At 38.8% G+C, this 18,206-nt stretch overlaps 1 protein-coding gene across 4 annotated transcripts in view; it reads left to right on the forward strand.

Annotated features, from left to right (window-relative positions):
* RPA2 (Replication protein A2) overlaps positions 1–18,206 on the forward strand; it is a 61,515-nt gene that overhangs the window by 21,092 nt on the left and 22,217 nt on the right. Inside the window, exon 4 of one of the 4 annotated variants that reach the window (XM_067791466.1) lies at positions 14,545–14,677. The exons of the other annotated variants lie outside the window; for them this stretch is intronic. Coding sequence (XP_067647567.1) covers positions 14,545–14,590 — 46 coding nt within the window. The 3' untranslated portion in view covers positions 14,591–14,677. Of the gene's footprint in view, positions 1–14,544; positions 14,678–18,206 lie in introns of those variants that run through there. 4 annotated transcript variants of the gene reach the window in all.

Genomic DNA, 18,206 nt, shown 5'->3' on the forward strand with positions numbered 1-18,206 from the left:
AATACCTTGAAATGTGTAATACTATGGATGCCAATCGTTTATTATTATAAAAGTATTCATAATGCTGCCACAGTTCGTCCATCCTGACCTGTAATCGTCCCGATTATGCCTTCATTAGAGAGATTATGATTCAACCAAGGCTTCATGTTCGCTACTTCCCATATTCCTTCATAAGGGATTTGACTAAGTTGAAAACCCTCGACATCTCTAATTAAATACCTATCATTTGGGAGGACTTTGCAAACTCTGTAAGGACCTTTGAACTTAGGTGCAATCTTTTTACACACACCTGGAGTACTTATATAATTTTTAACCATAACGTAATCGCCTTCTTTATACGTTCTTTGAATTCGATTTTTATCTTTTAATAATTTATTATAATTTTGAGACTTTAATATATTAGCTACTGCTTTTTCTCTTATTTCTGTCACATTGCGATCATTTTCGTGCAACATGTTTTCTTCCAATTTTTCTTTTAGGAAATCTATTACATGACCTCTTTGTGGAACTCCGAAAAGTATTTCACTTGGAGTTGTACCTGTACTACGATGCATCGTATTATTTCATGCACTCTATTTCCGGCAAGACCCTATCTAAACTAAAATTAGAACCACCACTAGTTAACTTTGCTATCATTGGTGCAAGACTACGGTTTACGCGCTCTACTTGGCCATTGGCTTGCGGTGAGCCCGTTGCAATTTTAATGTGTTTTATGTTGTTATTTTCCAAAAAACTTTCAAAATCTTTAGATGTAAATGCACTGCCTCTATCAGATATCAATACTTTCGGGCGACTATAGCTACTAAAATAAGATTTTAAACAGCTGAGGACCTCCTTCGCGCCTGCTGAACACGCCGCATATAATTTAAAAAATTTACTAAACCCATCTATAACCAAAAATACATACTTCTTTTTTGAGTTGTTAAGTGACACTGGACCAAAGTGGTCTATATGCAAAGTGTCGAATGGTACGTTTCCCTTTGGTATACTATGTAAGAGCCCCTCACGTTTCCCGCTTTTTGGTGAGAATGCAATACACTTCAAACAGTTTGAAATATAATGTTTAATTTTTTCCTTCATGTTAGGAAACCAATATGCTTTTATTATGGCATTGAAAACTTTATCACACCCCATATGACCCATTTCATCATGATACCTTTTCATTAAATTTCCTTCCATTTCCAATGGCACATAACATAATATCTTTTGTCAGACTACTCATCTACTACTATAGAAAATCTACCGTTATCATTTTTATTCGCATTATTTTTTCTTTTAGTTAGGATAGCTTTCAAATATAAAACCTATCGATATGCTCCCATATTGTCGACTCAGCTGGCATAGTATAGGTTTTTGATTGCAAATATGCCAATACCACTCGTGATGATGCTTCCCAAGGCAGTCGGTTCTATGTGCCGGAGCGACTCGGGATTTTTCCCGACCAAGGACTGTCATTTCAGTGTAACCCCATTTAATTTGTTGCGTCCCTCCCACAAATTGTCATCCTCCCAGCAGCTCCTTGCAGCGGGACTACTCCATATTCTCTTTCTCCGGGAAGGTATCGCATCCATTCCGGGTCCGTCTCCTGACCCCGGTCCTGAGAAATGGTTTTGCTGCATCTGCCGGAAAAGAATCTTTTTAGGACAGTCATACTCTGTTCAGTGTGTCTCGTGTAAGGGATTGTTGCATCGGACATGTTGCTTTTGACTTGATCCTAAAACCGGACGTCCACGTAACTTTTATAAATCTTTTGTGGCTCCTTGGTGTTCACGTCCAAGGGCGTCCCGTAGTCTACGCCTTAGCGCCCCCCACTACCTTCCAGCAGCCCAGCTGCTCAGCAAGCCACAACTAGTACCCGCTGCTGCTCGCGCCCCGCGGTTCCAACAACTCATACAGCTTCTACCACTCATAACTACTATCTCCGTACTAGAGTCGGTAGCAACGCTGAGCATCAGCCCCTGCCACGTCTTCTCCCCCCTCTTTTCCGGCAGCAATCGTGTAGGTCAGGGAAACAGACTCTTAGTCCCTAACCCCGTTTGCACCGTTTGCCAGCACAGAATATATATGTTTGCGACATCCGCCCAATGCAGCTCCTGCCAGCAGTTGCGTCCTGGCCTTCCTCAACCCAGGCGTAGTCACCTGTCACTTACTCCCAAAGTGGCGACGTCTCCCCCTATGCACTTCAGAATTCTGCAGTTAAACTGTAATGGACTAACTGGGAAGATCACGGAGATAGTTGATGAAGCGGCACAACATCCGCATTGCTGCGATTCAAGAGAATAAACTCGCAGCAAGATCTGCTCTGCAAACCTGTTCTGGGTATAATGTCCGCGAGAGCGGAAATGGAGGCGGCCTCGCGTTTATCATACACCATTCGGTGCAATATCATATATTTGATCCCGACATCGATCACAGGGACAGTGTCTTACAACGTCAAAGCTTATCATCATCCACATCTACATCCCTCCTGCCACCTGTTGCCCCAGTGGATACCGCCCTAATATCAGTGCCTTACTCACTGGCCACAATCGCATTATCTTATGCGATTTCAGGACTGTTGGGTGAAATACTGTTGATTCTACGGTTGTGTTTATTTCTGCTCCTCAAATTTTTCATTTTAAAATGGTAAAACTATATACAAATACTTTTTAAGAATAAATAATGTGTGAGACAGAGACTCAAAAAGAGGAATCAGAAGTTTGTTTCAAGAATATTATACCAAATAAAGTTTAATTTTTAAATTTAATATATTTGCAAGTGACTCTAAATAAAGAAAGCAAAACGCATACACTTACAAAGTTTGATACATTAATATACATATATTCATTCTTTACAAAAAATGCAGAATAAATGCGACAAGTGCAAAAATACGATACGTGGAGAAGTGTCAAAAACTCATTGCGTAGGGGTGTGTGGGAAATATTATCATTTAGCGCAAAAATGCTCTGGCATATACCAATATAGTGTTAATCAATTAGACGAATGTGAAATGCTTAGATTTATGTGTACTGATTGTGTGCAAAATGTGCATAACGTAGATGACATTCTAAAAGATATGCAGATGGTAGTGAGCAAAAATGGCAAACAACTATCTGAGTACCGGAATGAATTTGATAATGCTCTCAAGAAACATGAAAGAGAAATAAAACAAGTTTTAAAAGCAGTGAAAGTTGCATTTAGCGACAGAATTAAGGCAATGCAAAAAGCGCAAGAATAATGCGAAAATAGTGTTGTAGAAGTGAACAAAATACGGAAAATTGCTGAAGGCTTCAAGCGAAGCAGCGAGCAGGTCTGTGATGAGTTGAAAACAACCAAGGATGACAATAAGAAAATGATTGAAGAAATACGTAAAGAGAATAAAAAAATGTGCAATGAAATAAAGAAGTATGTTAATAGTGTTGAAGCCAAAGTGTCATACGCAGCGATAACAAAAAATGAAAGACAAAAAAAGAAGTGTTGCCAGACATTAGAAATAATCATCCCTTAATTGTCAAGCCGAATAAAAGGCAAAATATTGAAAAAACCAAAACTGCCCTAAACTAGAAACTTGATCCTAAAGAGCTGCATATAACTAATATAGTAGCAAGACAAAGAGGAGTTGTTATTGTTGAAAGCAAAAATGATCATGAGCCTGACAAAATAAAAAATGCCACTGAGAACAATCTGGGAAATAACTATGAGGTTAAGATTCCCAAAAAAGTGAAACCAGCAATCATGGTGACTGGTATAAATTTTAAATATAGCGACGAGGAACTGGTGCAAAGAAGTAAACGACAAAACATTTGTTTAAGTGAAACGGACATCAAAATTGTTAAGCAATATGAAGTGAAAAAGAACCCGAAAAACTACTATAATGCTATGATAGAAATAAATGTTGAAGCGTTCCCAAATATACTAGCTGGAGAGAGGCTTAATGTAGGTTGGGAACGTTGCCGAGTATATGATGCAGTGCAGGTATTGTGTTGTTTTAAATGCAAATGCTTCAATCACAAAGCGGCTGACTGCAAGGAAAAGGAAGTATGCACAAAGTGCTTGAGTGAGCATAAACATACACAATGCATAAAGGATGTAGTAATCAAGTGCATTAACTGCATAAGAGCAAATAAGGAGCTGAATCTAGGACTTGACGAAAACCAAGATACTCTGGATAGAACTTGTCCCGTATACCAACAAAAGCTAGATGCAACGAAAAGGAAAGTTGTTTATTAGCAACCAAAGAAGATCCTTAATGCAACACAAAAGTCAAAATATTATCGATATAAATAATCGAGATAGCAATATATACAACTTGGAATGCATTTATCTTAATATTAGTAGTATTATAGCAAATAATGGAACGTCTTATTGAAATAAGAAGACCAAGTATTGTGTTATGTACGGAAACGTCATATCTAATCTATGTTGCGTTAGAGCTGCCACCCAGTTTCTTCGAGCATTATTTTTGGCCCGTTTTTTTTTCGAACACCATGGATCCAGTCAATGGTGGTAAGCGTCGTGGTGACGACATTAATAACGAGGTTGATAGCGCCAAAAAGGTTCAACGGATCAGCGGCTTCTCTCCTAGTTTAATGCAAAACATGGACCAGCGATTTCCTAAGTTCAACGATCTGATTGCCAAGCAAATTTTGGACTCGAAAAAAAGCTCATTGAATTCGTATGCAAAAAACTAGAAGACAAATTTGTGGTGCTGAAAAAAGAGGTCAGTGACCTTAATGTAAGAGTTACTCAGCTGGAGAGCGTGTTCGAGCGCGTTGGTTATCTCGAAGAGGAAGTAAAAACACTCAAAAACAATGCGTCAAAGCAAGAGAGCCATATTGCCGCAAGTGAAGTCCGTGTACACGGAATTCCCTTTAAGGAAGGAGAAAACTAACAAGTGTCTTTCATCACCTCTGTTCCACTCTTAGATTGCAACCAATTCCTATACAGCCCAATTCTAAACCAAAATTCCGTGCGAGTTTTTTCCCTTCTCCCATTCCTCGTATTCTAAATAAAAATTCCTTGTGAGTTTTTTCACTTCTCCCTTTCCTCCTATTCTGAACAATGTTCGAAAAAGCGGAAATCGGTTATGGGAGAAAAGTAGGTATTATGAATGTGAGGGAGAGGGAGATTTCTCTCATAGGAGTTTTTTCACTTGTTAAATTAAAGGGAATGCATCAAAATAGTTAAAGGAAATTTGTTCTTTTAAGAAAGAACACTTATTTGCACAAATTTGTGCTAAAATATGTATTTACATTCTACCACAATATTATCACTGTTAATACGACAACAACTACAACCACAATATTCTTTATTTTAAGTCGAAAAGTATATCATAAGCAACGGTAGAGCTCTTGGTATACATATTTGATGCAGCCATCCAGAAATTGCGCAAGGATTTTTTAATAAGACTTAAATAGATTTTGGCATATGACGAAGGACGAATTCAACTCAACTTGGCCGCCAGAAAATTGCTTTGCTGAATGAAAGCAGGCAACTCCGGCAGATTTGTGTTATGTTCCGCTGTTGATGTTGCTGTGGCACCAATTCATTACTCATTTCAGTGAATACCACATGAAATGCAATAAATACTGTGCATTGTTTATATTTTATTTCTTAATTTCCAACAAATTTGCAACAATAATTAAACTTCAATTTTTTAAACAAAATAAGAAATGTGCAACGAAATTTCAATTGACAAAACAGCTGACTTCGAAAATTCGAAATTCCTACTCCCCAATTATTGTTCTCCCTAGGAGAACAGAATTGGAGGAATTTTTCCGCGGGAATAAAAAAATCCGCGGGAACAAAATTCCGCGAGAATATTTAGAATTGGTCTGATAATGAGCATTTTTCGGCTACGGAAACTAGACAACAGCGTGACAGATCCGGGGGGAGACGTCGTCACTCTGGGAGTAAGTTACGGGTGACTACGCCTGGGTTGTGGAAGGCTAGGACGCAACTGCTTTTGTGGCCCTGGGCTTGGACGTCCTTGGGTAAGCATTGGGGTACCCGGTGTATTTGGGTATGCGGCCTGGCTGTTGTTGTTGTTGTAGCAGTGCTTCGCCCCACCTAATAGTTGCGACCGATTACAAATTTTCATCAATATCCTCTAGCGGGAGTCCAAAGAAACTTGCTGTTTCAACAGGGGTAGACCATAATGAAAGGGGTGTTAGAGGCGTTGGTTCCACATTACAATTAAAGAGATGGTTGGTGTCATGTGGGGACACATTGCAAGCGGGACATACATTTTATGTTTATGTTTAATTTATTTAGTCTATGATCAGAAATAATCTTACATACTAGAAACAAAAGTAATTAAAAACTAAATAAACAACTTATAACTACAAAAAAATTTTGAAAATATTGTTACGAGTATTAGCAACACTAAGGGGTACTGTCATCTCTAAGCCGATGCTAAGAGTAACTTCTATGCACATCCATAAATAAATCATTATGTATCTACATAAACGAATCAATCATTATGTCTACACATATGTACATACACGCAGCGGAGAAGCATCGCACAAACACATGCAGATATCTTATCTGAGATGCTCCCAAACGTATGCAATTGTAATTGTGGAAGTGTCGCTCACAAATACACGCGCATATGAGAAGCTATACACGTTCATCTGTAGCAGAGCTGATGAAGAATGAAATCATTTGCTTTTTGAAATTAGAGCTTTTCTACAATCAGTATTTCACAATTTTTTCTTCATACGAGAATTATGATTTAATTTTTTTTAATTCTACAATCATGCAGAGAAATAAAGATCTCATGCAGCACCGCATGCAATTGAAAAGAATGCTAAATCAAACTGCAGAAATAAATGTACTGAAATCAATGAGTGCACTCAGGTGATTTCACATTTTTGGTGTGTGAAGTCATGCATTCAGTATCAATCACTTGCTACAAAAATGCGTATATAGTACCTAAAATAGTACGAAAAATTTTTAAGTTCCATTTTATGAAAGCTTAGTTTTAAAGTTGGTTGAAAAAGTTGTTATGAAGATAATTAGCGTGAGAAGAGTTAAAACAACTTGCTCAAGAGCATTAAGCATGACAATTTTAAAAATGTCGAGATATATTGAAAAAAAGTATCATTCCGGCAAGTGGAACATTTCTGTCTTTCATATAAATTTTTTTTTGGGGTTGCTGATATAGTGTGTTTTCTACTTGGGCATATTGAATTAACCCTCGGAGCATATTTGGTGATTAATTTTGTTAGGTTTTTTAACAAATTTTGCTCGCTATTTTCGACGGAGCCCTTGAAATTCGCTCTCACAGCTTTGAAAAAATAAAACTAAATGGAAAATAAATGCTTATCAAAATTTTATTTTGGAAATTGTCATAGGCAAAGTCCAAAACCACCCAAATAGCACAAATCGCAAACGTAAGATTTTACTGCTCTGAACCCCAGACACCCCGCTCTATACATACAAATCATAAAGTTTTTATTTGAACCTTAATTTTGCAAAATAACGGTTGAATAAAATGTTGCTTTCACAAATGCTATAGACTTTTTCAGTAAAAAGAAGCATTTTTTAATTTAGAAAAATTATTACTTACCTTCCTATGGTAAAAATTTGAAAAGAAAAAGTTGTCTACAGTTAGTTTTATACCCAACTGTGTAAAGTTTGCATCATCGGTTTCAATCAATTTCTTTTTTCCCCGTGATCATTTTGATACACTTTATCTCTATTAGTTTATGCCATTACGATGCAGAGTGACAGATGAAACCAATAACCTTATTATCTTGGTTAGAATAAAATAAAATGGATATATCCAAAATTGCACATCACTTGCGCACCATACAACAATATATGGCACATTTATATAAAAATCTGTGAAAATCGGCGTGATATCGAGCAATCTTTAAGTGAGTGTAAACTATTTACTTTACTGCAAAATTTCTAAACTGTACCTACTTGCTAAGAACCATGGATCTTACTGATCTTGGTATTCCTTATTTACGTAGTTTTTTTGTGCTTTTTTTCATAAAAAAAAAGTTTCTTGCACTTTTAATGTTTTTTATGTTATTAGTAAAAATACGTACTCACCGTACAAGTTTCTGAGGTCTCGAAAACTAAGTTTAGACATTTTTTTTAGTTTCCGAATAATGGGCGAATATGCCAACAAATTCTAAAACTTCACCTTATATTAGGGATGTCAATATTTTATAATTTCGGAATCTTGTATTGTAATTAATACCGGCATTAGATATTCTTTAGATTTCAAAAATCTAACCTACGAAAGTGCACAATATTATTTAGGATAACCTTTTATGGATCAAATCATAAGGGTTAAAATTAATTCAGAAATAAAAAGGTTTCAGACTTCGTTGCATAACATTTTCAATTCAAACTAACAATCACATATTTTGAAAAAAATAATATACATTGTATAATAATACCATAATTTCTTGAGAACCTTTAATCTATTGTGATCTGATAAGTCAAAGAAATATCATAACATTCTACTTATGTATGTGTATGTTCTGCTTTTAATACTAAGCATATGGTAATGAATACAGTTAGTTACTTTTAAGAGAGGAAGGAACCGATTTTTTAATACAAAAAAGCGAGTCCGAAACATCAAATGTGCTAGAGTGGGATATGTAATGCTGACACAAACAGCGGAAGGGCTCATTTAGTTCAAAATTTGATCTACAATATTTTAGGTAGAGAGGATTAAGATGTTTTGAAGGCCGGCAAGGGACATTAAAGTTGTTTACTTCGCTCAACAGGAATGAGTTAGAGACCGAACCATTTAGTAATTTAATCATAAATACAATTCCAAGCATTTCCCTACGACTAGCTAGGAAATTCCTTAAGGAGAAAGGTAAGAATTATTTTTGGACTGATTCTAGCCAATCAATATGAACCTGGTAGGCTCGGGTTCCAAATTATTGCACCATATTCTAATATCGGCCTGACTAATGTTGTAAAAAGAGCTTTAGTAACATACGGGTTGCTGAATTCTTTATACCATCGCCTTACAAACGCCAGAATACCTCTAGCCTTATTAACAGTTGTAGTAATATGAAGGTTGAAGTTATGTTTACTGTCAATATCAACCCCAGGGTCTATAAAACTGTATACATACCTGTTCAAGATTTTAATTGTTAAGAGTGTAGGAAGCTGGCTGAAGTAATCTACATAAATTTGTATTTTTTTCCAAATCTGATTGTAAAATAGACCTTTCTTCGCTTGACGCATAGGATACAAAAAATTTACATCTTCCTTTGCGAGAGAAAAACTAATTCTTAGTATTAACTTATTTGATTGGGCGAAATTCAAAATTTTCTTGCTAACATATTCTTGGAAAAGACACGGCGATATACATATATTGTATGAGCAATAAAGTTTCGAATTGGGTAGGTAGTCCAATATTGTACTTATGTCATTTAATGATTTATTTATTTTTATATATTTTTTGCTTATGACAATAGAAAAAACATCGCATCCAGACACAGTGTAGCATTTTCCACAAACATGAGATATATAAAGAAAAAAGCTTTTAGTTACACTGTTAACTATTAATAAAAAATTACGTTGGTGTCATGCGAATTTCATCATTTTATATGAACAAACTTTCTAAAAGTCTTGAAAACGATATAGGTCGTATTTTCCATTAAAAAAGTGGTCAATTTCGATACCATTCGCTGCCAAAGCTTTCTAAATTTTCAAAACTACTGCAGGGTCTCCAAGAAAACAAAAAAAGGTTTTTATAAATAATAATCTGTATAAAATCCCCCTTTCTCCTTGGTTTTGATCCCCCTGATTCAGGGATCGCCAAAAGCTTCTTATGGAAGTGTGACCACACCTACTTTGAAATCCAAAAATAAAAAAAAAAATGGCGACTAAGCTAGTAAAAAGTACACTGTAAAAACTTCGAAAATTCATAAAATAACAGTTTTTTAATATCTCGATCCTTGCGCCACCTGCCGGCGATTTTTTTCATATGTCGCTTTCTATTCATGTATGTAATATGTGTTCCAAATATTAGCCTAATCGGAGCACAGATACGATTTTTTGAAATATTTCGATCCATGCGCCACCTAGCGGGAGTTTCTTTTCACAAGGCGATTTCTATTCCCGTATTTAATATGCCTTCCAAATATGATCCTAATCGGAGTACAAATACGATTTTTTTAAATATTTCGATCCATGCGCCACCTATTTAAAATTTTTGTCCTATTGAATTTTCATCGAGTTCTGAACCATATTCCAAGTTTCAAGCTTGTAGCTTATCGGGAAGTTACTTAAATTTCGATTACAAAATTCTGTTCGCTACACAGAGTTAAGCTAAATAAAACCTTTTAAAAAAACGGCTATTATTTATTATATTCTATTAGATAATTGAGTGATAATCTTAAATTATTTTCTTAATTTCAAACTTTTCACTAATATGTATATTCCATATTCAACTTTTAAGTTCAAGTGACACGAAATAAATGTTTGTCAGTGGATGTCTATTCTTCATTTTGTTTTCTAAAAAAATAGCGACAACCAATCAGCGAGCAGAAATGGCGCTAGCATGTAAACAAACCCAGTCGGACTTGGTAGCTTTCAAAATTAACGTATCGCATAGTTTTCTTGAATGCATTTAAAAATACTTCTACGTGCCTTCAATTAAATAAATCAAACAAAGCTTCATTGTTTTCGTACAGGTGGCCGAAAAATATAACCAAAAATATTACTTCAAAAGTCATTTTACACGAAATTATCGCAGTTGAGTTCCTAATGGGCACAGCAGAATACATTCCTATGCGATGCGCTTGCTTAAGCGTTTTACAAAAACAATTGCGTGAAAGCGCTTATGAGGTGACGACCGCTGCCCTGATGCCTTTAGGCCATTTGTACCAAACGTAACGGGAAGCTTAGTTAATGCACAGAGACATCACAGCCCTAGATCTAGTGGAAAGTAACTATTAAATCTTGGTTTATTTTAAGTTATGCACACAATGCCGAAGACTTTGTAAATCGGAAAAATAGTTTTTTTAAATTTCAGAGTAGCTTTTTGTTTTTTTATAATGACTTTTACTTTTGACTTATACTTATATACATTGAAACATGCTTTACAGATGTTGTTGAATTTCGATACATAGGTATTTGCTAGTAAAAATAGATAAGATATCATTAACATGCTCTAATAAACGAATTCAAGTTACTTGTGCATGGTGAAATAGACAGAGGTCCAAAATTACAAAATATTAAATCACTGATTAGCATAGTTAACCATATCAAGAAATGCTGAAATAAATGTATTGCAAAGGCAAGCTTAAATCTGAAAGTGAAATAGTCTCCCAGTCTTAAAATATATATTTGGGGAAGATGAAGAAATGCCGGGCCTTTGAATAATACAATCACATTTTATGTGTTTTTGATATAAAGAGGCACACTGTGCACAACTATTTGACGTATACCGACTAACTCACAGCAAGATCTGCATTGCAGACCTGCTCTGGGTATAACGCCCACAGGAAAGACCGCGAGAGCGGAAATGGAGGCGGACTCGCGTTTATCATACACCACTCTGTGCAATATTGTATATTTGATCCTGGCATCGACCGCAGGGACAATGTCTTAGAACGTCAAGGCCTATCTGTCCGGTCAGAAATCATCAACATCTACATCCCTCCTGCCACCTGTTGCCCCAGTGGATACCGCCCTAATATCAGGGCCTTACTCACTGGCAACAATCGCATTATCTTAGGCGATTTCAATGCCCATCATGATCTATGGCATTCAAACTTGCGGGCGGACAGTAGGGGTGAGATGTTGGCGGATCAAATAGAAGAAACGACGTTCTGCACAATAAACGGAGACGCCCACACACGTATGGTAGGAAGCTGTCACAGCTCGCCAGATATCTCAATCGTGAGCGCAGAACTCGTAAACTGCGTCAACTGGCAGCCGATGGTAACATTGGCATCCGACCACCTGCCCATACTTATTTCGCTTGAGCGTAACGCCGACTTCATCGTCACTGAAAAACGCACTTTCATAAACTTCAAAAAAGGAAAGTGGGAAGAATATAAATCCTTTACAGACAGCCGCCTAGCTGCCCTCCCTATCCCGACTGATGCCCGCCAAGGGGAGCGTGCCTTCCGTAAGGTCATTAAATCCGCCTCGGCACATTTCATTCCCGCCGGGAGAATTCCCGAAATCCGGCCCCACTTCCCGGCGGAGGCCGCAAACTTAGCGAGAGAACGTTACCTTATAAGACAGCTTGACCCAGGCGACCCCCAAATAAGGGATATAAACCAACGCATCAGATTGCTTGTAGATGAACACAAGCGGGCGAAATGGGAGGAGCACCTAAGAGGTTGTAACCTCTCTACCGGTGTGGGTAAACTTTGGTCCACCGTAAAGTCCCTATCGAATCCGACTAAGCACAAAGACAAAGTTTCCATCGCCTTTGGCGACAAAGTGCTGTCGGACGCGAAAAAATGCGCGAGAGCTTTCTGCCGACAATATATAATGCATCCTACGGTCGACAAAGATAGACGGAGAGCCAATAGACGCGCACATACACACAAATTCAGCGCGTCACCAATCACCATCACCGGTACAGAGGTTGAGGACGCCATTGGTCGTGCTAAACCATCCAAAGCAGTGGGCCCAGACGGCATAGCCATGCCGATGCTTAAAAACCTAGGGAAAGAGGGGTTCAAATATTTAGCGCATGTCTTCAATCTGTCTCTTTCCACATTTGTCATACCTGAGAAATGGAAAATGGCCAAGGTGGTCCCGCTACTAAAGCCTGGGAAACCAGCTAACATAGGTGAATCGTATCGTCCGATATCTCTCCTATCGCCAGTGGCAAAGACGCTTGAAGCCATTTTGCTCTCTTATTTCCAAGCAAATTTGCAGCTAGCCCCTCATCAGCATGGCTTCAGAAAACTCCATAGCACTACCACCGCGCTAAATGCCATTAGCACCCAGATAAATTGCGGTTTAAATCAATACCCCCACCATAGAACAGTACTCGTAGCGCTAGACCTATCAAAAGCTTTTGATACGGTCAACCATGGCTCCTTACTGCAGGACCTGGAAGGGTCTACCCTTCCCCCATATCTTAAAAGGTGGACCGCAAATTATCTGGGTGGTCGGCAGGCATCGGTGCAATTGAGAAACGAAACATCAAAACCAAGGAGAATTAAACAGGGGGTGCCACAGGGTGGTGTCATATCCCCACTTTTGTTTAATTTCTACATATCTAAGCTACCTTCACCACCGGAAGGATTCACAATCGTTTCCTACGCCGATGACTGCACAATAATGGCCACAGGCCCAGGCCCAAAGATCGATGCGCTATGCAATAAAATAAACGGCTACCTCCCTGATCTCTCCAGTTTTTTCACCTCGCGAAACCTGGCATTATCACCGACTAAATCTTCCGCGACCTTATTTACAACATGGACGCCCCAAATGTCGACCATTTTGAACATCCACGTCAATGGCACTACGCTACCGACTGTCCGACACCCCAAAATCTTGGGTGTGACGTTCGATCAGGATCTACATTTTGGTGAGCACGCAGCCGCAATTGTTCCGAGAATTCAGAGCCCTAACAAAATCCTCAAATCCCTCGCTGGCAGTACTTGGGGAAAAGATAAAGAAACGCTCATGACTACATACAAAGCAATTAGCCAGCCGATTACGTGCTTCGCGTCACCCATATGGTCGCCAAGCCTAAAAATCACCCACTGGAAGAAACTACAGGCCTGCCAAAATACTGCTCTCAGAATCGCCACGGGCTGTCTTCTTATGTCCCCAGAAAACCATCTGCAGAATGAGGCAAGAATACTCCCCATCAGGGAGAGAAATGAGATGCTGACCAAACAGTTCCTGTTGAATACCCAGAAACCTGGGCATCCCAACAGACATCTGATTGATGAACCAGCACCACCTAGGGGCTTAAGGAGTCATCTCCGTAAGCATTTTGAGGAAATACGGCACCTGAGAACCCAGCCGTATGAAGTGAAAAAACACAAGCAGGTCCTTGGTGAACTCCATAAACAGGCGTCGGACCTTTATGCCGGGAATTGCCCGGTGAATCCAGTACATAACGAAAATTATCCAAAACTTGCGGAAGAGGAACGCATACTCCCCAGGGAAACGCGTGTCACTCTTGCTCAACTTCGTTCTGGATACTGTAACAGGTTAAACTCTTACCTATCCAGAATCAACCCCGACATATAAAATGTATGCCCCGCTTGCAATGTGTCCCCACATGACACAAACCATCTCTTCAATTGTAATGTGGAACCAACGCCTCTAACACCCCTTTCCTTATGGTCCACCCCTGTTGAAACGGCAAGTTTCCTTGGACTCCCGTTAGAGGATATTGATGACAATTTGTGATCGGTCTCGGCTATTAGGTGGGGCGAGCATTGCTACAACAACAACAACAACGTCTACCGTTTCAGGTTTTTAAACGCATTTTTCTCCACCTTCACTGCACTATAATCTACAAGAAGCACTTCATTATATTCCTTATTTATGTGGAAATTGATTTCTACTTAACTTTTAAAAAAAATATGCTTATTTTTGTAGAAAATACCAAAATACAGTTTTACAATATAAAATGTCAAAACATTGAGTCGGAGTTACCGTCGCTATTGAATGCGAGAACCACATTTTGGATTTATGATTGGAAATTATTTTTTTGGAAATAATATTTTATTCCAATTATGTTTTATGAATGTATTAACTCATTTGTTCGTGTTTCTTATTTATTTCTATCAGAACTGAAGCATTTAAAATTTAATTTCATTGATTTGGAGCAAAATTCCCCGAATAAAACTTTTTAGAATCAAACAAAATGTTTTAAATGAAATATGGCAACCCGGTTATTTATTTATAACTATTTTGACGCCTTCAAACCAATCACAGGTATGTTAGCCATCAAAAGTACGAAAGTATCAACTCTGAAAGCGGATATTTGAATGGAAGTGAATGAAAAAGTGATTGCAATCTACAAAGTTTGCAATCACTCGTAGGAGTGCTCTCGATGCATTCACAATCACGCTGAATGCTCTTTTTACAGTCATGCAATCACTAACGGAATTTTTGAATGGAAAAAATGAAATCGCATCCAAGCTTGGCTTATATATTTGAAATCACCCAATCATATTTGTAAAATGAATCAATCTTGATTTATAACTGTATTGATTGAATCATTTTACAGCTCTGATCTGTAGTTATAATTATATGGCAGTAACAAAGTAAATTCTGGAAGCGCCTAGAAGATGCAACGAGGAAATCACAGAGTATAAAAGCTCCAACAGTAGAGGCGCGAGAATAAGTTTTGTTTAAGCACGCTATCTGTCGAGCAATAGAAGTGTTATTTTGAAAGTAGTCTAATAAAGACCATTTTGCATTACTGAATAGTGGTGTTATTTATTCAACAGTTTAGTGATTCGAACCTTAGTAGAAAATTTGAAATAAGCGGAATTGCAGTAAATTCGTTACAATTGGTGTCAGTAGGAGGAATTGTTGAATAAATTCCGAAGACTTCGAATACAACTTGGACATGGCAAAGTTGAGTGAATTGACGATCCAGCAACTGAAGGAGGAGTTGGAAGTCCGTGGATTGGCTACTTTTGGCGATAAATCTCAGCTACAAAAACGACTAAGTGTAGCTATGGTATTTGAAGGAATCAATGCTGAGGAGTATGTCTTTCATTATGACAGCGACAAAACAACAACAAAAATGGAAGAAAAAAACGAAACACCGCAGACAGTGACGAGCACAATATCTGCACAAACATGGACAATGGCATCTCAGCTGGAGTAACAGGAGGCACGCATTTCAGAAATGGCGTCGCAAAGTCATCTCAATTGGAAGAGCAGAAGACATATATGTCATCTCAACTGGAAGCGCAAGAGGCACGTATATCTGGAATGTCGCAAAAATTTCGGAACAGGTATCATCGCAGCTCTTTGCGAAAATGGAAGAGCAGGATGCAAAAATTTTACAACTCGAGGACAAAATTGATGCCGAGATAGAAGCGTTGAAAGGTCTTATGCAACAGTTACAACTAAATCGTCCAGCTTTTCTAGCGAGCAATCCGAAGGTAAAAACTCCATCTTTTGACGGCTCTGTTCCTTTCGAGGTATTCAAGCTTCAATTTGAGAAGACGTCAGCAGTGAACAACTGGAATGCTGAAGATAAAGTTGCTGCACTGTTCGTGGCATTGAAAGGGCCTGCAGCTGAAATCTTACAGACAATTCCAGAGTACGAACGGAACAACTATGAAACATTGATGAGCGCTCTAGAGGGACGTTACGGAAGCCAGCATAGGAAACAGATATATCAAATTGAGTTGCAAAATCGTTACCAAAAGGCGAATGAGACTTTGCAGGAGTTTGCGTCGGATGTTGACAGATTGGCTCATCTCGAAAATGCAGACGTACCCGTGGAATACACCGAGAGGGTTAAAATTCAGAGCTTTATAAATGGAATACGGGATGCCGAAACGAAACGAGCTACATATGCGAACCCAAAGCCAACATTTGCTGAAACGATATGCCATGCCCTGCCTCACTTTTGAGTAAGCCCGCATACAAAGCTCATCGCGTGGAAGTGGAAAGGCCAGATTGGGTAGACACAATTTTGGAAGCACTGAAGGGATTACAACAAAAAAAATGCCGGAGTTATGAAGTGTTTCAAGTGCGGTAACCCAAGTCACATTGCACGTCATTGCAGCACTGGTCATGGTAGTTCCAACTTGGCTGGTCGTAAACGCAAAGCTAGAGGAGATAAGCAAGAGCGAGTCAAATGTAAAGATCGAGAAATTGCCCCAGCTATTGATTGTCGTGTGATACCTATCTCGCAAAATGGAAGGAAATCGAGCAGTCTAACCGTCAAAGGAAATGTGGATGGCAAGGAGCGTGTACTGACTGTAGATACGGGCGCATCTCATTCTTTAATCCGATCCGATTTAGTCAACAGGAGAGTAAAGCCATTACCTAGAGCTAGATTGCGTACGATTACTGGTGAGTATAACCAAATCCAGGGAGAAGTGGTATGTGAAGTCGTAATTGGGGAGGTCATGGTTCTACACAAATTCATTGTGGCAGAGATTGCTGATGAAGTCATATTGGGAGTGGACTTCTTGGTTGACCATGACATCAAGATCGGTATGCAGAGAAGGGTGATGCGTTATGAGAACCAGGATGTGCCACTTAATTTAAGTTTGGAAAAAGGGTTCAGCAGTAAGCGAGTGCTGGTGGAGGAGATTCGACAGAGACCACGAAAGTCAAGGAAAGTAGATCGAGCAAAGGCTGATGGAACAAATGGGCCAAACAAATCAAAATCGAAGGTATCTGTGAGAGAAACACTGGCATTGAAAAGCCCTAACGGACGTACTAAAACGACGGAAAGAATTTCGCACAAAGAATGCAAGGGTGGTTTCAAGCCAGGGCATACTACTGTTGTGAAGTGTCGGAACGATACTGATTATGCAAAGCAAATCCGTCAAGCGCAAGCTCTACGAAGTAGTTCATTGGCCAAACAACAAAGTGTGAGGGAACGAACCAGGGTAATGACCAGTACGATGAAACACAGGTACGACGAGAACAATAATTCGGGAGGTTTCTTGGCGGGAGATTTGGTACTGTTATACAACCCTCACCGGCGGAAAGGTGTTCCATCCAAATTTCGGTGCAGTTGGGAAGGCCCGTACAGAGTTGTGAAGAGGATCAGTGATGTTATCTACCGCATACAAACAATTGGGAAACCACGAAATAGAAGGGTGGTTCATTTGGAGAGGCTAGCAGCGGTTAGATCGAGAGATTTGTCTGATCGGGACGATCAGACTTAGGTGGAGGGCAGTGTTACGAATATTAGCAACACTAAGGGGTGCTGTCATCTCTAAGCCGATGCTAAGAGTGACTTATGCACATCCATAAATCAATCATTATGTATCTACATGAAGTCAATCATTATGTCTACACATATGTACGAACACGCAGCGGAGAAGCAACGCACAAACACATGTAGATATCTTATCTGAGATGCTCCCAAAAGTATGCAATTGTAGTTGTGGAAGTGTCGCTCACAAATACACGCGCATATGAGAAGCTATACACGTGCATCTGTAGTTATAATTATATGGCAGTAACAAAGTAAATTCTGGAAGCGCCTAGAAGATGCAACGAGGAAATCACAGAGTATAAAAGCACCAACAGTAGAGGCGCGAGAATCAGTTTTA

Source organism: Eurosta solidaginis, chromosome 5 (assembly GCF_040869045.1).
Source record: "Eurosta solidaginis isolate ZX-2024a chromosome 5, ASM4086904v1, whole genome shotgun sequence".
Classification (NCBI taxonomy): Eukaryota; Metazoa; Arthropoda; class Insecta; order Diptera; family Tephritidae; genus Eurosta; species Eurosta solidaginis.